The 22,112-nt window shown below is 36.1% G+C and overlaps 2 protein-coding genes across 3 annotated transcripts; one reads left to right on the forward strand and one right to left on the reverse strand.

Annotated features, from left to right (window-relative positions):
- Nucleotides 1-1,080: 1,080 nt before the first annotated feature.
- On the forward strand, nt 1,081-8,431 carry LOC126810563 (plasminogen). The gene is made up of 6 exons (XM_050535703.2): nt 1,081-1,194; nt 2,297-2,382; nt 6,333-6,640; nt 6,902-7,050; nt 7,266-7,320; nt 8,266-8,431. The coding sequence occupies exons 1-6, from the start codon at nt 1,192-1,194 to the stop codon at nt 8,406-8,408; spliced, it is 744 nt and encodes a 247-aa protein (XP_050391660.1). The 5' UTR covers nt 1,081-1,191; the 3' UTR covers nt 8,409-8,431.
- A 7,376-nt stretch (nt 8,432-15,807) lies between these two features.
- On the reverse strand, nt 15,808-22,108 carry LOC126811120 (ERI1 exoribonuclease 2). Of its 2 annotated transcripts, none has more exons than XM_050536595.2 (8): nt 21,957-22,108; nt 20,607-20,674; nt 19,684-19,764; nt 18,293-18,420; nt 17,556-17,706; nt 17,024-17,124; nt 16,372-16,453; nt 15,808-16,120 (listed from the first exon to the last, which is right to left on the reverse strand). In XM_050536595.2, the coding sequence occupies exons 1-8, from the start codon at nt 21,980-21,982 to the stop codon at nt 16,023-16,025; spliced, it is 735 nt and encodes a 244-aa protein (XP_050392552.1). In that variant the 5' UTR covers nt 21,983-22,108; the 3' UTR covers nt 15,808-16,022. The 2 variants fall into 2 exon arrangements, with proteins under 2 accessions (XP_050392552.1, XP_050392551.2); XM_050536594.2 differs by lacking the exon at nt 21,957-22,108 and adding an exon at nt 21,776-21,852.
- Nucleotides 22,109-22,112: the final 4 nt, after the last annotated feature.

Consider the following 22,112-nt stretch of genomic DNA (forward strand, 5'->3'; position numbering starts at 1 on the left):
TCCCGTGTTAGAATACCTGGATTATCGGATTGACCTTTGATTATTTAAAGACGCAATGTAATATTAAATATAGAACGGCCACTGCCATATGACTTGTCAGGCGGTTATCTATATCACCCACCCATCATGTCGGATCCAAACAACAAATCGCATATTTGGAATGCTGACGCCCGTCAATCATATCTCCAGCTCTTATTTTTACAACTCCTATAAAAGATCAAATGTATCTCCTTGTGTCATAATTCATTTGCACTTCTTGAGGATATAACTAGTTCTATTTCCTTCATGTAGCAGTAAAATACTAATAGTTGGAATAGGATAATGAAGCTTCTATTGTGGATTATGTGTACAGTCATACTTTGTATCAGATCTTCAGGTGGGTTCTTGTTGATCTTCTTTTGTCTTTAAAAAAATAACGAAATAAACTGTACGTTGTTTTCTACGCCCATGTATAAACTGTGTCCAGTGTTGGTCCGTCCAGATTTGGCTACAGTGTTTAATGAAATTTTTTTTAAATTTGGCGTGATGCATTAATTGTGGTCATGAGAGGACGAGCCCTATATATATTAAGCATTCCACGATCACGAAAAATTAAACCACTCTCATTCTTTTATAGATTCGATTAATTCAAAAGAAAGCGTAAAAGACGAGAAGAGAAAACATGGTTACAGTAAAGAATCGTCGATTGGTCACAGTAAAGAGTCGCTGATTGGTCACACTAAAAAATCGTCCATTGGTCACAGTAAAGAATCGCCGATGGGTCACAGTAAAGAATCACCGATTGCTGGTCACAGTAAAGAATCGCCGATGAGTCACAGTAAAGAATCACTGATTGATCACAATAAAGATTCACTGATGGACAATGGCCCAAGAAGGGCCGCTTGGAGACCACTTTTTCACCATGGTTATCATCATCGCTTCCGAACAGATACAGAGTCTAGATTAAGAGAGATAATGAATAGTTGGATGAGTCTTCGTGATATCTGGAAATACTGGTCGTACCAGTACCACCAAAAGAAAAGAACAACCGTTCCACCAACACCCAAACCCATACTTGATTATGATGAGTGGTTAGATCAATGGAATACTGACCAAGAGGGTATTGGATGTGGTTTACAGGATATTGAACCGCGATTGGTCGATTTAAGGATTATAGGAGGAACGTCAGCCATACGTGGCAGTTGGCCGTGGATGGTAATTGCTTTAATGCGACTTGAATTATACATTTGGATAATACCAGTTCCAATTTATTATGCTAGTTTTCCTTTGTTATTACTATTTGTTCCAGTTTAGTATTTTAACATGCAACTTTCGTTCTGGGGTTATATTCTACAAAGTAGCTTTAGCTTAGCTATAATTCTTAGTTTAGGCCGGAGTCGTGCTTGAAACGGAGTTAATTATTTCCTTTCCCGAACACCTGATACATGTTTTATTGATTTGCGAAGTTCATAGTCCTAACATTGGCATTAATTTAATTTTGTTTGGATCAGAAAGTTTGTTTGGCTGCTACAGAGTTCTTTGCTTGAAACACGTTTAATTTTGCTATTAATAAATGGCATGTTTCAGTGGTACTATAAATGGAAGTCCGTGGAGCGTTTTGCATTCAGTAGCAAATAACAGATTCATAACTATAAGACGGGGAAATGGGTGAGGATACCAACGTCCATTTAAAGTCCAGATTATAGATAATAATGGAATGGTGTTAAACCCTTTCTCCCCACTTTACATATATTCCCATGTGTATGAGCGGAGATTTTTCTATGTTTCCACATAGTCTATTGTTTTTTGAATGGGTTGTTTACATGTACTGCCAATTGTACGTAAACTTCCAGTTACCTCCCATGTTTTTATATAAAAAAAATTATGATACATGTATTCTTAAAGGGGAAAAATTCAAGAGCTAAATCTGTCTATTGCAGGTCTTTCTTTATGCCTTAAATGTTATAATATAGATTATTTATTAGACATTTATTAACTTACCAAGACCATAATCAACTCTCTATGCTATCGGATCCACAAGATTTTCAACAGAATTAAATACGACTGACAGCTAAAACTGTAAACTGATTTAATTTAAAAATGGATGACCGAGACTTTGTTTATTATCTTAAAAGCGGTAGCATTGACAACCGAGGCTACACTGTTCTTATAACGGCGATAACTCGGCTCAGAATGAAGTAATTTGACTGGAATTTTCAACATATTCCCGTTTCATTATCTATTTTCTAACCATTATAGCCCGAGAACTTCAGATCTTTATCTAAATCTCACATAATGCCCCTTTAATTACCTTCAGGTGTCTTTGAAAACTGCAGGACAACATTTCTGTGGTGGTGTTTTGATATCAAGAGAATGGGTTGTATCAGCAGCACATTGCATGTTGTAAGTACATTCTCGACATTTTCATACTTACATACTGATGTCTTTTAATATTGTGTTAATGTATTTTATATACGCTGTAATTGCTACTGGGGGTGGGGATCAATGCCTTAATTCCCCCGTCAGACCGGGGTGGCGTCCTTACGGCGCTGCTGCGACAGTACGGCGACCAGAAAATGCACAAGATCGCCGGCAAACGTGAACGCAACGCGAGAAAATGTCCCCAAAAATTACAAACTTGAAAAAAAACGCGTTCTCACAGCTTTCCAGATCAGATCACAGATGCTTGGCGTTTGTTTTGAACATGCTCAAAACGAACGCCTTTGCCATGGAGACCACAGCACGACATCTGGCGTTTCCACCACGATTATGGCGATCTTGACGGGCTCTGAGACCATTTTCCGTCGCCGTAGCAGCGGAGTAAGGACGCCACCGCGGTCTGACGGGGATATTATCAAACCGACGAATTTTCAGTTCTGGGTTTAGCCTGTTTATACGCCTACAAATATTTTGACGAAACTTAAAATATAGGTTTTAGTCTGGAGGCTTAGTGCAGGGTTGTCGTCGCCCCTGCCCATCCGACCACATTTTGTTTGTGGACACCGATTTTGACGAAACTTAAAATATAGGTTTTAGTCTGGAGGCTTAGTGCAGGGGGGGGGGGGGGCATCAAATGGGCAGAAAACCAGACCCAATTTTGCGTAGAATACGACGCCGAGTGGTAATCAGTCCGCCGTTGGGGCGTTTTCGAGATATTCGGTGTCAAAGGTCATTTGCATTGAAAGTAAATGCGCACCCATTCTTATATATCATGAAAACATGCTGAATATGGTCGAAAGTAATCACTCTTTCAATAAAAATGTAAACTTGCTAAATTCACCCTTGTTCTTTGTGACCCCGGAGGTCAAAGGTCCAATTTTCCGTTTTTGCACTCGGAAGATTTAAAGCAATAAATGTCAGCGTAAAATATAAAAACTAAAGCGAAACCTAAGCTAATTAATAATAGGAAAATTTAAAACGTATCTTTAGGTGGTCTTAGCACCGAACTTTTACTTTGGAACGTCGAAAAGGATCTTGCATAACAGAACCCAAACATTCGAAACCTGTTTCAAAAATACGTAAAAAGTATCAAATCAAAATCACTCCGATTTAGTTTCGCAGCGATTGCTATACATAATGAAACTAGTTGTCCGAAAAAGCAATTGAATAGTTTCATGGCTGGACTCCAGTTTGCAGGCCGCGTCACGAAACCTGGCAAACTATTCCCCATACCACTTACCAATACGGTATTTATATCCCGTGAGCTATTATGTTCAATGCGTCCATGGGTTTTATCTGAGTCCATGTTCCGGCGAAATTCATGAAAACCCATAAAAAATTGGTAAACTTTTAATCAGATACGTGTTTTCCGGTCACAGATTAACGTCGGTTTTGCCAGATTGGGATTCCCGGAAATCCACGCGGCCTGCTGGCTGGAGTCCAACCATGAAACTATTCAATTGTTTTTCGGACAACTAGTTTCATTATGTATAACAATTGTTGTTAAACTAAATCGGGGAGGTTTCGATTTGATAGTTTTTACGTGTTTTTGGAACAGATTTCGAAGTGTTTTGGTTCTGTTATGCAAGATCTTTATCGACGTTCCAAAGTAAATGTACTTAAATCTTCCTAGTGTAAAAATGGAAAATTTGACCTTTTGACCTCCGGGGTCACAAAGAACAAAAGTGAATTTAGCAAGTTTATTGAAAGAGTGATTACTTTCGATCATTTTCACCACGTTTTCATGATACAGTTATATAAGAATGGCTACGCATTCACTTTCAGTGCAAATGGCCTCATTTGACCTTTGACCCCGAATATCTCGAAAACGCCCCAGCGACGGACTGATTACCACGCGGCATCGAATTCTACGCAAAATTTTTTACTCTAGAAAAGTTGGGTATGGTTTTGTGCCCATTTGATGGACACCCTCCTCCACCCGCACTGAGCACTGAGCCTCCGGTCTATTTATATCCAAAAAATATCGGTTCCGTTCAATATTGGCAGGTAACTGACCTTAACCTTATGGATTTTGACACCTGAATGTACGAAAAATCACGTTTTTAGCTTGTGGACAATTTTTATCCGATTTTAATGAAACATAAAATATGTTAAAAGAATGCCTATCAACCATTGTACCCATTATGACGGATATTATGAGCACTTGTATTTGTGAAAATACTGTTCCTGATGATTTCAAACCCGCAATCATCTTCCCACTAATAAAGAAATTCAACTTGGATCAGAATCTTGAGAAAAATTACAGACCGGTATTAAACCCGAGTTTTCTATCTAAAACCTTATAACGCGTAATAGCAAGCCAACTCACATCCCATATCAGTGACACTAATCTAATGGAAGAGTTTCAAAGTGCTTACACTGTCTCGAAAGAATCACCACATGTTTGGCGCAATATAGCCCGGTTGGAGCTGACGTGGCCATAAAACCATATTTCATTCATTCATTCAAAGTGCTTACAGGAAGTTTCATAGCGCCGAGACTGTTATTGTTCGGGTACACAATGACATCAACATGAGTTTAGACCGTCGTGAATGTGTGCTTCTAGTTCTCTTAGATTTATCCGCGGCTATTGACACCATAGACCACAATATCTTGCTCCACAGGCTACAAATTGAAACTTGTATTGCAGACATTAAAATCTGGATGAACAACAATTTTTTTTAAAACTTAATGCAGATAAGACTGAGTATTTGGTTATTGGGTCGTCTTTAAACAGCAGAAAGTTTAACGTTGATGTATGAGTACAAGCAGGAGATAGTTGCATCGTCCCTTCTCAGTCAGCCCGAAATATTGGTTTAATTTTTAATTCAAATTTTTCTTTGGAAAATCACATGATATAAACAATATATGTAAAATAAGTTACTTTAATTTAAGAAACATTGCTAAAATACGTAAATATCTGTCAGTGGATGCCACAAAAACAGTAATCTGTGAGGTTGTTATGAACCTCGTCGACAATTACGGTTTTCCGGTGACAATTTGCTATTGAGAAAAATGCTAATCTCGTCAGTTTCGGTGATAAGGCTTTTGAGTTGCTGTCCCAAAACTACTGAATAAACTTTCTTATTGCATTCGGTCATGTACTTCTCCGTTATCATTGAAGATTTCTCTTAAAACAAGCTTGTTTAATGTTTTTAATTAATCACCTCTGTGATAATTATATCTATCATTTTATATATTACTTCCTTTTACTCATATTTTATGTATATTATTCACTTTTTATGTTTTAAACCTATATTTGTTTTGTCATTTTTTAAAAATATTATATTATGTTTATAAATAATAATAATGATAACCCAAAGATCTCGGTTCCTTCCTGGAATGGCCCCTGATAGTACGAAAAATCACATTATCATCTTGTAGACCCCATCGATTTTAAAAATCATTCAAATATATCACAGTTACACCCTTATGACGGTAGAGTTTGAATTTCGTGAAAATCGGATCGACCCCGCCCGCCGACAAAATGGCCGCTCCTCGGACGGAAATAATGTAAAAGTATGTAATACCAAGGTTGTAGACCCTCCAGATGTCACAATTTTTATCCGATTTTGATGACCCCGCCCGCCGACAAAATGGCCGCTCCTCGGACGGAAATAATGTAAAAGTATGTAATACCAAGGTTGTAGACCCTCCAGATGTCACAATTATTATCCGATTTTGATGAAACCTAAAATATATGTTTATAACCCAAAAATTTCGGTTCCTTTCGATGTCGGGCCGTAACTTGCTAGATTATGCCACCTGATTGTACGAAACATCACGTTTTTAGCTAGTTCTTTGTCCATCTGTTGCAAAATCTTGCATGGCAACCGCTTGTTTCGGACTTTGTATCATTGTAGCCTTTCTTTGATCACATCTGCAAGATTTATTTTAGGATTATCGTATTTAAGATTTATGCCTGGAATGGATGATCCAAATTTATGGGAAATTCGTTTGGGAAGATTTGACCCAGCATTTAATGTTACCGAACCAGAAACAGAGCAGACATTTAACATTTCTGGTAAACCCATATTCTACGACGGTTTGGATGTTGAACAGTTCTATAGAGGCCTCCCGGTAGATAATGACCTGGTGCTGCTGAAATTGGCCAGACCGGCTATTATAACTAGTTGGGTTAAACCAATTTGTTTACCCGAAAAAGACGAGGAGCCTGTAAATAGAGAGAGATGTGTTATAACTGGATACGGACAAACTATACGTAAGTAACCTAGAGATCGTACTGGGGGAAAACTGCTCATAATATTTTGATTTGTCATTGTTGAAGATTCTGCCTCCAGCATACAATATGTTTCCATTTTGGGATGTCTTAAAATAAGTACAATAAGCCGGCGTTGAGAGCTATTTAATTCTCGACTAACACTCTATTTTCCATCTGATTCTTTAGTTGTGAAAACAATTCAAAACATTGCAAATGGGTTTATTCATTCTATTCTATATATAATCTTGTCATCACTTACAGCCAATGTTGGTCCACCTCGCAAATTGAAGCAAGCCATTATACCGATTGTTGATTTTGAAACATGCCAGGATATTGAAGGGTATAAGAAGCTACTCACGTCAAATATGATATGTGCTGGTTACAAAGATGGTGGAGTAGATAGTTGCAAGGTAAGTCATCCATATAATCTGAATTAATTGTAGACCTCTTAGAGTTTTAAATTCGATATAACGTAAATCAATCTTATACCAAAGTATTAAACCCAAATAAAATTATCTGTAATTCGATCACGAAAATGATATTGTTCTTAAATAAAATAAAACCAAGTACGAACAATCCAAACCATTAGACGTCTTAAATCTGACTGATTCATATGCGTTTTCAGATGGATAGTGGTGGTCCGCTACAATGTTTTGGTAACGAAAGGTGGGTTGTTTCAGGTAAGATGTCTTTAAATTTACTCTTAAATATGTTCCCACTTGTTTTAAAAGTAAAAGTATCTGAACTAACAAAAAACAAGATATGTACTATACTAAAAAATGTGTGTAGTACTAATCTATTCTAACATGGATTGAATAAAATGTTGTTCAAAACCTCTTTTTAAGATATACATTTAGAATTACTACGTGGTTCCATTCTCGCAGTGGTATCAGGTTTGAATTTCGATTTTTATACGCCCACATTTTATTTTAGTCGCCAATCTGTCCAAACACAATGTGAACGCAAGAGAGGCTACAGTTTTTAACGGGTGGGAAGGATTGGCTTCATGAGGCGATGAGCCCTATTGGTTTTCAGCGTTCCGCCCGCCCCCCCCCCCCACCCACACTTTGCCGAAAAACTTCTGAACGCGATTGTTTTCAAATTTGGTTTGAAGCACAGCGCGGAGGTCATGAGAGAATGAAACCTTTTGTTATTCAGCACTCTTCAATATTCTTTTCCAGAGCTATCCCCCCTTTGCCACAAACCTTGTGAATTCTATAGATGATCATGATAGATGTTACAGTTTTAACAGAATTTTTTCTAGCTTCTGAACACAATATAGATCAGATTTCTTAAGATACTTTGTTTATCAAGTTTGGTCAGTATCCAAATTTTTCATTCGGATAAGCTGCTGTTGAGATATGGCTGATGTGTGGGCGTATTTCCACGCTTTGTAGGGCTTAACGTACACTTCCATCGCGAATTATGCATACTGTTTCTTGGGCAGATGAATTTAGTACGAGTACGCCCTGCAATTTTCGGGGCAGATGAGTGATACCAAGTCACGTTGGGAGTTACCAGGGTTCCTGGTTGTGAAGTCAACATATTGCATTATTACGTATCTGAAGCTTTCTTTTATTTTTCTGTTGAAAGAAGTACATTTCAAGAACTATTACTTTTTACAGGTATTACGTCATGGGGTGATGCGGGACAGTCGGGATGTGCTAAAGCCTTGAGACCTGGAGTCTACACAAAAGTTAGCAGCTATTCGTCGTGGATTAAAAACATGATATATGAAGATTATGTTGCAACTCGGAACAAGCAATAGTGATATTTAAATAGTGATAACAATCCCGGTTTAATGTTTGGTTAATGAAATATATGTACTTTAAAAAATATATTGGTTTAAATGGTTCTGATAATGAAAAGGTATATTTACGAATTGTTTTGTTTTTTTAAAGTTTTGTCTCAAAATATATACGGAGACGCAATGAAAACACACCCCTGATTGATAGGAAGTGCTAGCTAAATATAATGCAGCTGAAATGTGTATTTTGCAAGAGTGTTAGACATTTACCGACACAAGAAAATTGACAAGAAGCCACGGAAGCTGTAACAACTTTGATTTAAAGTGAAACGTAGGTGCAAGGGATAAAAATCAAGTCAGTAACGTACATATCTAGTACCATCGCATGACCTGTAATGTCGCCGCATGGAGATAAGCCTCTGAGCAGCTGCTTGTAGGGCCCTTCTCCGCTCTTGCTGCAACGCTGCAAGATTGAAGTGCATCGTTTAAACGGTTTCCATTGCGTCTCGGTATATTTTCGTGAATAAAACTGTATATTGCAAAGATCTGAAGCTCTAATGATAATGTTTTAAAGAAATACAAACCGATGATCGTACATTTTCTAATAATTCAGTTCCCACTTTCAAAGATAACGCTCTAGATTATTCACCTTTAAATTGCTGTGGTCATTTACAATCGCTCCTGTCCCCTCCATTTCTAATAACTAGTGTTGGGGACTTCGATTAACAAATCTGCTCGAATTGTTCGACTAGTCACACGAGGATAAACTTTGTAGAATCAGAGGACGTTTATTACTCCGGTTAGAACCATGCATGGGTTAATTACTTTTTGTCATCAAAACAAATCATTCAATAGGAGAATTTTGTTTTTATTCGGATTAATGTATCCAACAAATCTTTTCAAAGTGAAAGTAGATTTTTCAAATTAAATGGCTAACATAATTTAAAACTATTGTTCGACAGAGAAAACGTATAGCATAGACCAGGTATTAATATACTCTTTCAACTGTACATGCATTATTATAATATCTAATTTTTGTTTTATAAAGAATATGTTTACTAAATTGTTTTTATTTACACAATGAATGTTGCTTTATTCTCTTTCACAATTTGTGGTCCTTCCGACCGGGATAATTAAGACGGGTGGGAGGGGCATTTTGCTTTGACAGCCGCGCTACGGTCTACTCTTATTTCGGATTCCAATTATGGTCAACGGTCCTTTATGTGCATGCCAAGGTTTACACCAGGCTTCTGTTCTTGGTCCTTTCAAAATGTCTAAGCGGTGTTCCTTGCTTAGTCGTTCGGGCGGGACCAAAAATTATATCTCGATTGCAGCATAATTAAATATTCCCGGACTGTTAGAATCTAAAAAAGAGTAGGTCGCAACGCCACAGGGCATTCCACCACCCCCACCCTTATAGCTAGCCCAATGGCTATGACAGGAAATTTAAGCGGAGGGAATCAGGTTTCAGCTGTGAGATACATGTAGTGAACCACCTACGAGCCTAAGCAGGCGGCGCTACTTGTCACAGACTATTTAAACCGGTATATTATGTGGATCAATCTGATTAAAACACAGATCCTATTTAGTTTCGTTTTTTATAGTTCAAAATTTCATTTAACTTGTCTTCACAACGCTAGGATCTTGAAGATTTGTTATATACTCTTCAAACAAAGTTGGGGATATTGAAATGCAAATAACTATGCAGGTTGTGATATGACAATTAGTCATGGACACTTGACATGCATTAAGAGTATGTTCACAGATGAAGAACTTATCACCCAACAGAACCACCGAGCTGCATGTGCGCCATACACGTGGGAGGGGTTCATTGTCAAATTTGACACTTTAAGGAAGGGTTGATGAAAACTGCCGCTTGCTGGTTTATCCTATCCATGTTTGCTTTCCTATCGGTTCTTGCATAAGATTTACTGTTTAGCGTATTTTTGCTTTAGTGTCTTACGCTTAATTTGATCGGGAGACGTCTTCGTCGACGTCAACGTCAACTGCAAGAATTGGCCGTGGCACTGCAAGAGGAGTGGGTCAGATTGCCCCAAATCGTGATTGGACGTTTGATTAGGAGCATGCCACGACGAATTGCTGAATGTCTGAGGATTGGTGGAGCAATTACTCATTATTAAGACAAAAATCAAAAACGTCCATTTTCACTTTTGACAGTGTATCTCTTTGCGAGTGAATTGGGGTCGTCAGATAAGCCGCCCGTATGAACTGTTTATGTTCATGTGTAGGCAAATGGCCTGTTATTAACATACACTGGTTACCTCTAATAAAAACAGCAGTGCATTTCCGCAGTTTTGTATTTTTTCTGAATATCCCCTACTTTTTTGAAGAGTATATAACAGTCGTTCTAATCAGATTATATGTGGATAAACATTTTTGTTTTGCAAAAATGAAAATCAAGTGTTCTTGTACAAATAAACTATTTTTACATGTTTACTTTATATATATACAAAGTAGTAACTATAACTAAAATTAGAAATTAAACTATTTATCAAGTTGGTCGCATAAGCAAACTACTAAGAGATAAAAATATGATAATCTTAAAGGTCAAAATTATCTTCACCATAATGTACTTTAAAAAGAAATTGTTGATGTCCATTTCTACATATTATTTTAACACAGGGATTTTTGCTAGAGTTGATCAATTATATGTCTCCTAAATATGACTTTTGAACCATGTTATCGACCCCTGCGTTTTCAGTCGAACGGTTGGTTTCATTAATTGAATGCTTGACCCCCCAAAACTTTATAACCAGTAGAGGCCTTCAGTTTGCCCTAGTTGAAGCTCGGGCCTTTGCTCCCTTAACCTTGGACTTTGCCCCTCCTACCACAGGCGCCTAGCGCCGTCACAGCCCGTAACATGAATATCACTGGCTTTATGGTCAGAACTCCAGTAATCTGGAATGGTGGCCATCTTGGACGCCATGCTGAATTCCAATCAAGGTTTTCTTACGCGAGTATAAAAAAATGTGAACGGACCTCCAATATAAAATGAACTAATATGAGTGACGATAGATTTCCATATAAATGTGCACGTATATTTTAGACCAGGAGCCCAGGGGGCCAACTTAGCTAAAAAGTGTACTAATATTTTCCTATATGTTATCAATGCATGTATATCTGGTATCATCAGAATGCAAGTCTGCCGGGTTTCCGGTGGTGGGTATAGTATTCCACGCCCAAAATGCCATGCACCCCAACTAGGCTAGATTAGCTCAAAAGTGTACCACATGAAAATCGTACAGCAGTGTACAGTACATCTTCAGGTGTTACAAAACACTCTAACCGACATTTCTAGTGGTGGGTTACCCCCGACAGCTATGTAATTGTCAGACATTTGTAGTGGTAGAGTATCCCTGACAAAAGTTATCTAATTTCCAGTCCACAGCTAGGCTAGATTAGCTGAAATCTTTACCACCTAAAACAGCTTTGAAGTTGTTCAGTACCACCACAGGAATCATGAATGACCACTGCCAGTTAGAGTGGTGGGTATGGTATTCCACGCCCAAAATGCCATGCACCCCAACTAGGCTAGATTAGCTCAAAAGTGTACCACATGAAAATCGTACAGCAGTGTACAGTACATCTTCAGGTGTTACAAAACACTCTAACCGACATTTCTAGTGGTGGGTTACCCCCGACAGCTATGTAATTGTCAGACATTTGTAGTGGTAGAGTATCCCTGACAAAAGTTATCTAATTTCCAGTCCACAGCTAGGCTAGATTAGCTGAAATCTTTACCACCTAAAACAGCTTTGAAGTTGTTCAGTACCACCACAGGAATCATGAATGACCACTGCCAGTTAGAGTGTTTTTGTAACAACTGAAGATGTACGGTACACTGCTGTACGATTTTCATGTGGTACACTTTTGAGCTAATCTAGCCTAGTTGGGGGGCGTGGCATTTTGGGCGTGGAATACCACACCCACCACCAGAAACCCGGCAGACTTACATTCTGATGATACCAGATATGTATGCATTGATACCATATAGGAGAAAATTGGTCCACTTTTCAGCTAGGTTAACCGTTCTATATATATATATTTAAAACCATTGGCCGCCAGTCAGGATACGCCCACATTTTGCAAGAGATGGATAAAGAATAAGCTAAAAACAAACGCGACTTTTTTGTACAATCACGGGCAATAATCCAGAAAGTTATAGCCTGAAATGTACAAATATCAAAAAGAACGGAGATCTTTGGGATATCAAGATATGTTTTAAGTTTCATCAAAATCGGGGTAAAAATTGTGACCGATATGATCACATCATATCTTAGTAATAGACATCAAACAGTTCTACTTGGTGGGGCCATAATCCATGAAGTTACAGCCCGATACATGCCAATATCGAAAGAACCGAGATCTTAGGGTGATAAACCTATATTTCAAGTTTCATTGAAATCGGATAAAAATTGTGACCTGTTGAGTGTTCACAAACAATTGTGGACGGACCGACGTCCAGACAGAGGCGACGACAATATACGTCCACATGAAAATGTGGGCGTATAAAAAAACTGTATTAAATTTTAATCTTTTTGTTAAATGCATGTCATATTTAGTCATTTCACTTAAGCACATTATAAACAATTAATTAAAATATCCTTATCACATTAAAGTAGCTAAGTCTCTAACTCAATATCATCAAAATTCTTCGACATTGAAAACACGAATTATTTGTCAATTCAAATCAACATTGGTCTTGTGATCTTACAGTGAAAATATGGGCTTCTGATATCCAATATTCAAGACAAAATAAACATTTTGTCTTTGGTACACGAATCGTGTACCATAATGCGTTTCAGGGACATTTGGAACAAGGGACTCAAAGAACGAGGCTAGACACATTCCACAAGTCAAATGGTGATGCTATATTCTTATCTGGAGAGCATGCGCAATATGGTTTAGACAGGAATAACCAGACCCTAAAGATTGTCTTCAATTGAGACTTCTGGCGTATTTCGCCGAACATAACTGATTAGAAATTAGAGTAAAAACAGAAACGATTGAATGTAAATCAGTTTATATACATTTATATTACATTATTATATGCATTGCGACCCATTTGTGACAATTTCTAGATCCCAAATATTAGCGATTTAGCTCCTTTAAGAACTAAAAGAATGGGATTTATTATTATTATACACATCTATTTTCTTTTCCCATTGAAACATTCCACAACCAACTTTTGGATCATGTCGTGATCCAAGACGACAGGCAAAGAAAAAGCGTCCAATGTTAGGTCCTGGATTCTGAACCATTCTTCGTTTTGAACGCTTGCCACAATTACATAGGGGTGGGGTGGCCATCATCCCCGATGGATTACTTTGAGTTCTCTGTCTTTTTGTATTGTCATTTGGACTGTAATTAATCAATGTATTTTGTAAACGACTGGTATAACCCTTGCTTGTTGTAAATGTGGACATTGGAAGACACTTGTTGGTGGTGAAATTTGGTCTTTGAACAGATTTGTTGGCAAGTATATTTGACCTTTGTCCAAATCTGTTGGGTAGAATATTTGGGGACAGCGCAGACCTGCTGGCTTGAATTATTTGGTGTTGTCCAGATTTTTTCTGGGGAAGATTTGGTTCTGGCTCACTTTTTGCAACTAAATGTTTTGGCCATTGCGCGATTTTGTTGGCTGGCATGGTTGTGGGTTGTATAGTTTTATTGGCTGGTAGGCATGTGGGTTGTACAATTTTATTGGCCGGCAGGTTTGTGGGTTGTGCAGTTTTGTTGGCTGGCATGTTTGTGGGTTGTACAGTTTTGTTGATTGTCATGCCTGTGGGTTGTACAGTTTTATTGGTTGATATGTTTGCTGGTTGTACAGTTTTGTTTACTGTTTCTTTTCCCAGAATATTTCCACTTTTACAAAACATGTTAGATGACATTTTTGTGGCTTGGCCAAATTTATTAGTGGAAGAATTTGAGGATTCTATTCTTCTGTTGTCTGAAAAATGGGAGGTCTGCTCACATTTGTTCACTGGAACACTTCTGGAAGGGCCATCTGCTGTCACCAGAAAATTTGATTGTTCCTGAACGTTGCAGGAGTAGTTACCAGAATTCACCTGTATTTTTGGTACAATATTATTTTTCTGTGATACATGGTGTAAAACAGTTTTCATTTGTGTCTCCGGGTTCGCAATTGCAGATGAAATTCTATTTAGATTTTTCTTTGGAGATTGTCCATTAATAGGAAGGATAGGATTCTTGGAGGGATTTGATGGCACACTTTGAGTTCTTGTATCACCCGATTTGTCTGCTTCATTGTTTCCAACTTTAAACTGCTGTCTATGAATATTTATGGTTGAATACATCATCACACGTGTTTTTGGTGGTGGTTTTTGGAGATTTTGACTTATGTTCAGTGCATTCACTTTAATTGTCTTGTTGGTCAATGTTCCTTTGTCCTTCAAGTTGCATGCAACCTTTTCATATGGTTCGGATTTAGAAGTTTGGAAAGGCTGTTGGCCATACACAGGGTAAGGTTTATATTTTTTATCACCATGTTTAGCTGATGATGGAAGGATTGAATTTTGGCCAGATTTGTTATTGGAATAAGACTTTTGGTTTCCTGCCGAGCACAGAGAATTTCCAGGAGCAATTAATTTAGTACATGAAGTAGTTTTCTGGCAATAAGTTGGTTTTGTGACCATCTTTTTACTGACATCTGCTAATGTGGAAGAATTGCTAGAATTGTCTGCATTGAGAAAAGGTAAATCTTCAGATTTTAATTTAACTGTGGTGTTCTGAATTGAATTTGTTGATGTTAATTCTGGCTTCTGTTCAACTAGTTTATTTTGTCCCAAGGGAACAGATTTAGACAAAACTTTGTCATTAACACTAACGATATCGCTGGTTTTATTATTTTGAAAGGAAAAACTTTGAACATTTGATTTCTTATTGGATCTCTTATCACATATAAATCTCAGTTGATTGCAACTGAAAGATTTGGTCATCTTCAGATTCTCTTTATTTTTCAAATTATTATTGTTCATACTTTCATTGATGCTTTGAGGATGTGATTTTGCAGTGAATGTTTGGGGGCAAATAATAGGATTTGATATATAATTTTGATTTATATTCTTTGATGGAGAAGAGTTGGCTTTTATGTTCTGGTCTCGTATAGATAAACCTGGGGATTTGAACCCATCTTCAGGTTTCATCTTAGGATTTGTGAGTGAAGTAGAAGTATGAGATAGGATTGGAGTTGTACTCTCTTTCCATTTCTTCTGCGGATTTTCTTTTAATTCTTCTTTACCTCTCTTCTTCGGGTTATCAACCAGCTTTTTAATCTTGAATTGTTCAGTTATTGTTGGCTGACATGTTGTTTTAGTTGGTGTCTGCCAGAAAAAAAAAAAACCAACAAAAGAAAATACATAACAAACACTGATTATTAATAATCAATAAACTTTATTGCACAGTTTTAAAAAAAATTAAAATACATGTCCACCATTTCTTGTAATATATACACAGCATAAAATAAAATTGAAAGTCTTGTCTTCTGTATTCTTTTAAAAGTATTACAATTGTATTAAAAAAAGTCTAAGTGGCAGTAAGCACAGATATTGCATAGGTTAATGTTCAGTGTTGGTATTTTATGTTACAACACTGTTATCTCACCCCACGTAAACTTTTTGTTACTTCCACTTTATAGCCATCTCTTATCATTCTCCAAGCTAAAGCTGCTGTATTTCTAGAATCATCTAAACCTAAAATAAAGATGATTTGATTATAGATACCTTGGTTCTGGTAGTTAATTTTGGGCTTGATGAGAGAAGCCATTTGGTATTATAGAAATCATAATATGCTGCCTCATTCACAGCACCAATTATTACTAATAAAAAAAAATGATAAAAAATATTGACCTGAAATAAAGAGAAATCATCTTCTGTATTCTAAAAGGTTAGTGAAGAATTAACATTAAAATATTTATGACATTACTAATTTAAATATTACAAACCTGAATGTTGTCTTCCCTTAAAAATTATACCAACATCTTCTAAAGCACCATTTAAACCATTTGGTTTCCTTTGATAGAAAACCTATAAAATATAACCACAATTATAACATACTGTTGGAGAGGATTAATAAATTGTATCTGGCATATATACAAAATTATTTGCTTCTTCAGAATGAGAATTTGCTTGCACTTTTTTTTACCAAGTTGTATTAGTGGTTTCAAAATGACATTTTTATCATAAGAAAAGCTTCAGAAATACGACATTTTGGTACATTTGTTACCCACTCTCCTTAACAATTAGGCAAAATCATGGGACCTTTTGATTTCAGTGACATTAGCTGCATGTATGTCAAAACTAAATTTTGTTTTACAGTAAAAGATAACAGGTGAGGGACATAAATCAGGTTTAACATCCACTCAACACCAACTAGGTTATATTGGGACTACATGAATTTATTTTCCTTCAATAATATGCTGTGTGCCCGCTCTATTGATAGTTTGAGGAAACCTAAGAACCCATAAGGTTCAAAAGCTGTTTTCCACCTAATTAAACTAAAGCCTACAGTCGAAACAAACTTGACTCAATGACCGTTAAGTTCATGTGTCAGACCACTAAATATTTATTATTTGCATAGTACACACAATAACTTACTTTGTATGCTAGTCTGAGATCAATCCAACTGTTTAATTGATATGGTGTTCTAATCTGTTTTCTTCTAGCTTCATTTAATAAACATACATTCAAATCCCAATCTATATTTAAAAAAAAGGAGCATACTGATGACAAACTAAATTATTTTGTGTGTTTTTCACTTATGCTAATACATGTATGGAGTTATTTGACTGACAAATTAATAATCGAGAAATAAGCCACAAAAGAAGTAACTAATTAAATGTAGTAGGATTGAGCAAGCTACACAATATTATACTGTAGTCAGACATCAGTTTTTATACAGGGTTAACTGAATGCTTGTAACATCCCAAGTAGAGCTAAAAATAGCTTCTTTACTAAATCTGTTATCTCTGCTAATTCTAAATCAATTTAGCTCAGGGATATTTTAATATTGATTAGAATTTAAGGGCAACTAAACTGTAACATAATATGCAATGAAATCGACAACAGAATGTAATAAGATATTTTATTAATTTACAGATTACAAAAATAGAGAAACTTATTTACCAACCTGACCATGTGACTATTGTTGCAGCATTCACACCTTTGGGTACATATTCGGATTTAACAAACATAATATTCTTTTCTCTTTCTAAATTCTCTATCCAGTAAGTAAACTTTGCTAAACATAGTGATAATGGAATACCTTCATCTACTTGTTCCTGGTTATTAAAAAAACAAAACAAACACCCAAAAATTAATAGTCATAAACATCCCACACCTTCACATGGTACAGGGAAAAACAGTTTCTAAGTGATACCCAAACAGAACTAAATAAGATATCAAATTGACGCTTACAATTAAGGATAATGAATGCAAGAATAATTAATTTGTTTCAAAATCAAATCCAAATTAAGACCTACTTAATCTACTGATATGTGTTTCAGCTTAGATCCACTTTATGAGTGTTCATGATTTCCAAATAAACAGTATAGCACAATTATATAAAGCAAATAATTCTTTATAAACTGTTTAGGAACTCTCAGGTTAACACATGACACAATTACTGGTATATGGAATATATGTCACTTAGACGTTTATTTCTGGCGATGTTTCGACATGGGCTCTCTTATCTTTACATTAATTTGTCAAAAACTGACATAGGCAATTAAAACTTTGAAAGAAAGTATGACAAATAAAAAACATTGGTATTTTAGATAATTTATGGTCAAGATACAATTTACAGTGGGGATACTAATATTAAATATAACAGGAAAAACATATGTATAAAAAATTAAAGTGACCTACCTGTGTTATACCAGTTAATTGTTTACAGAAGGCACTAAGTGTGGGTTGTTCTTGTGGCTGGACGTAATAATGGAACTCACTTTCTATTTTACCATTAGATGTGTTTAATAACACTGCTGGAAATTCAACTGTAATAAAAATTGGAATGAAATAATCTTTTGTTGCTTGATACTCTTTTTATGAGACTATTACCATGTTCTTGAAGGAATTAATGCAAGATCAAGCATTCTGTTGAAGAGACAAGAGAGAGAGAGAGAGAGAGAGAGAGAGTTTAACAACCACTGGACACAAACTAGGTCATTTCGGGACTAAACATATGGTTCAATTTTATTTTAATAATTTGCTTGCACGTAGGGGTATTTAGCAGTGTGATGAAACTAGGTTGGGCAGGTGACCCTACTCCTTGTCACGTATAAGCAGAGAATCGAAACCATGCCATTTGACTCAATGACATAACTTATGATGCAACACCCACATGTTAAACATTCGTCCACCCAACAAAAATAACATTTCAAACCATTTATTACAACCTGATCAAAATACAGATTTAAATTTCATATTTTTTTTCTTTTCTACTTTTGATGTCCACATTCCCATATAAACTGGTCTGTATAGGTAAGTCAGGGGTCATAATATATTATATAGAAGAACACTTAAATTTAGAAGGGGGTGAGCCTTATGCTAAGCAAATCTAGGTCCTAGAATTTTCTGGATCTTCCTCATCAAATATATGCAAAATGTCCATACACTTTTACAGGGTTGTTTTCATCGGTATAGTAAATATCAATAATTTCACCATTGTCTTTGGTATCGATTGCATTAGATATGCACACTTATAATATGAAAGAATTTTGCAATCCAACTACATATTACATTCAGTTCAGGTTTTCTTCTGGCACCCAATGCTAAGTACCTGCCATCCAATCTTTTAACTGATTCAGAGCAATGACTTCTAAAGGCATCCAATACCCAAAGTCCATTCTATCATAAAATGTAGGCTTTCAATAAATGATACCATCACTAGTTTTCAATCAGTAAGACCACACAAAACAACCCTAGTACCAAAAAACTGGTATGGGAGGGAGGTTTTTATTTTGTCGCTACTGGGCTAAATAACAACTCACAAACATGTTTCAAGACACTACATGTACATTTATCTTATGTTGTTTATAGACATAGTAATGTATGTATAACCAGTATCATGGCTGCCCAAAGCCTTTATTCGGGTTGCATACTTGATAATTTTACACCTATGGCACATGTCTGGATTCATTCAATTTTTGTTATAGGGTTACTTCCTGTAACCGAAATAAAACATTTATGAGATGTAATTACTGAGTGACACAGGATTATCCTAGAACCAAAATAGTTTTTCATAAAATTAACCTTACTTATTTCTTGTGTTCTATAGTTACGATTCTCCCAACACGTTGACTCAAAATCTATGATCAAAAGGAATGAATAGTGCTGATCTGTAAAATAAAAACCAAAATAGTTTTTGACCATCTGTCCCATGAAATTAATTTCACATGAACACATTTTCAAACAATAATATTCCAACATAATAATTTTTCTGTACGTCCAACACCATATGGAACTGAGAGTACCGTTACGAAATTTATTGACATAGGGCAATCCTTAAATTTAGCTTGTCATCTATATATCTGTTTAAACTTTTGACATCTTCAAGGCTTTCTAATCAAATTCGGTAGGTATATTGACAGAATAGTGCATTCTATATTCAAAATATATATATCAATTTAAGTTGATTGGCAATAGATGAAGGGGTACTATTGCCAATTTTTAGTGCTTATTCTCATAAAAGGGGCATTAGGTCAGATAAGATCAAAAGCTGACAGTTCTCGCTACAATACCGGTAGTTAAAAATAGATAATAAAAAACAGAAAATGCTGAAAATTTCAGTAAGATTGATTCACTATGAACCGAGATATTAACACTTTAATTTTCAGCTAGCTTCGATAATCATTACTAATGTTATAACTATAATAAACAAAGTCTTGATTATCCATTTTTACGGTAAATTATCCATCACAAAATGTATTCAAATTCACTAAAAATCGCAGGCTATCAATGTCAACGAGAGCTGATTATGGCCTATATCAATTAATTAATGCCTAATTAATAATTTAGATAACATTTCACGCCTAAAGAAAGACCCGCAATAGGCAAATTTAGCTCTTGCATAATGCATGTTTAATCACTTGATAAATTTCAACTACTGTACTTATAAATTTAACAGGTTTGCTTGGGTGTTAACAACCTTGCAGTAAGCCTATATTAAACAAAATCTCACCTAATTTTCTCACACTTGGCTTTTGGAAATTGTTCACCACAGCTCTTTTCCTTATCAAACCCATTTGCCTGAAAAAAGTGGAAAAAAAAGCCCAACATTTAAAACATTGCTTAAGCTAAGTAAAATAGTATATGGGGCTGAATAAGAGTAGGCCTAGAACTATAAATGTACACTACATGTATAATCCTGGCGAGATTGTTCAACGCTAAATATATTCTAATTTAATTTTTCCACTGAACTATTAAACTATCACAATAAATAATTTATAAGTATCATCTGGGAGTGTAAGTGGAAGGGTTAAAACAATGTCAGTGTGATAACACAAATTCCCGAACTTGAGAATGGATGACTTCTTTATGACCTAATGAGCAATCCCCACAAATTTGAAGAGCTGTATTAAACTCCAACGTCTAGTGCTCATGGTTACGAGAAATTGTGGACAGCCATGTACGCTGCATTTAAGTCCATAGCTACAATATTGTACCCATGTCCTGTCTTCCGTGGCTACAATTGATACACTATTCAAGGCTTTGTGCAAGTAAAATTAAGTTCAGTCAAATGACTACAAAACTTGCTCAAAGGAATTCCTTAGGACGATCCACTAAGTGGCTGGAGCAAGACAGAAGACATCAGTACTGGAACCATTTAATAAGTTCATATTAAATGTGGGCATAATTTTGGGACAAAGGAGTTTTGTTATTTCCTTTGAAGTGGAGTTAATTCAATTTGGCACATTTGGTACATGTATAATATTACTATAAACTAAGGCAAAACTGTTCCAAAATGTTCATCGAGAGTTATGGTCTTTTCATGGTAATATTGGCCAAGAGTCATTTGAATTTTTTGGTGGCATTTCCCCTTGCCAGTGTTGCAGGACGAAGGGCCTAGCAAGGAACAGCATCTATCTATTCATTCAGATGAAATGAAAATCTGCAGACCCATGTATGCCTACGTGTGCATGTGGAACTAAAAGAACCCTCAACAGTTGGATAATCCAGGCCAAATTTCCCTCATATTTTTAGCAGTAGCACACTGTGTCTTCATTAGGCCTATCCCAGATCAAGATGGAGCAGAAAATTAGGAGTTAATATTAATAACAATAAATAACAACAATAAACTGGGCCAAATTCATTTTCTTTACAAATTACAGAATCACCAGACAGAATTACATTTGGCAGACTAGTTCGCCAGAAATATTCGCAATCTGTCGGCTACATGAGTACGTGTGGCCTAGTTTGGGACACGGATGGTCCGTGCAAATTATCATCTACTTTCGCTAGGTCAAATGAATGTGAACTGAAAATTAGAAATAGCCAGAGAAACGACAACGAAATTAAATCACTCTTTTACATTGCCAGTGCTTTGGTTTTCTTCATGATTGTTGCAGTATCAATTATCGTGTTAAGTTAAATATACTGGTCCTCTCTCCTTTGCCACTGGCGAACTTCTCAACAAACAACGTTCAAATTTACCACGCCGGAAGTCATGTAATAGGTCAACATGACA

This window comes from Patella vulgata, chromosome 2 (genome assembly GCF_932274485.2).
Source record: "Patella vulgata chromosome 2, xgPatVulg1.2, whole genome shotgun sequence".
Lineage (NCBI taxonomy): Eukaryota > Metazoa > Mollusca > Gastropoda > Patellidae > Patella > Patella vulgata.

Excerpts from the sequence above, each read along its gene's own strand:
- LOC126810563 (XM_050535703.2), top strand. Across the intron at positions 6,641-6,901 it reads TGGATACGGACAAACTATAC|CCAATGTTGGTCCACCTCGC; the intron begins GTAAGTAACCTA and ends CATCACTTACAG. Across the intron at positions 7,321-8,265 it reads CGAAAGGTGGGTTGTTTCAG|GTATTACGTCATGGGGTGAT; the intron begins GTAAGATGTCTT and ends TACTTTTTACAG.
- LOC126811120 (XM_050536595.2), bottom strand. The coding sequence starts at position 21,982 with ATGAAGAAAACCAAAGCACTGGCAAT. Across the intron at positions 17,707-18,292 it reads AATTAACTGGTATAACACAG|GAACAAGTAGATGAAGGTAT; the intron begins GTAGGTCACTTT and ends TTTAATAACCAG. Across the intron at positions 17,125-17,555 it reads AACAATAGTCACATGGTCAG|ATTGGGATTTGAATGTATGT; the intron begins GTTGGTAAATAA and ends TTTTAAATATAG.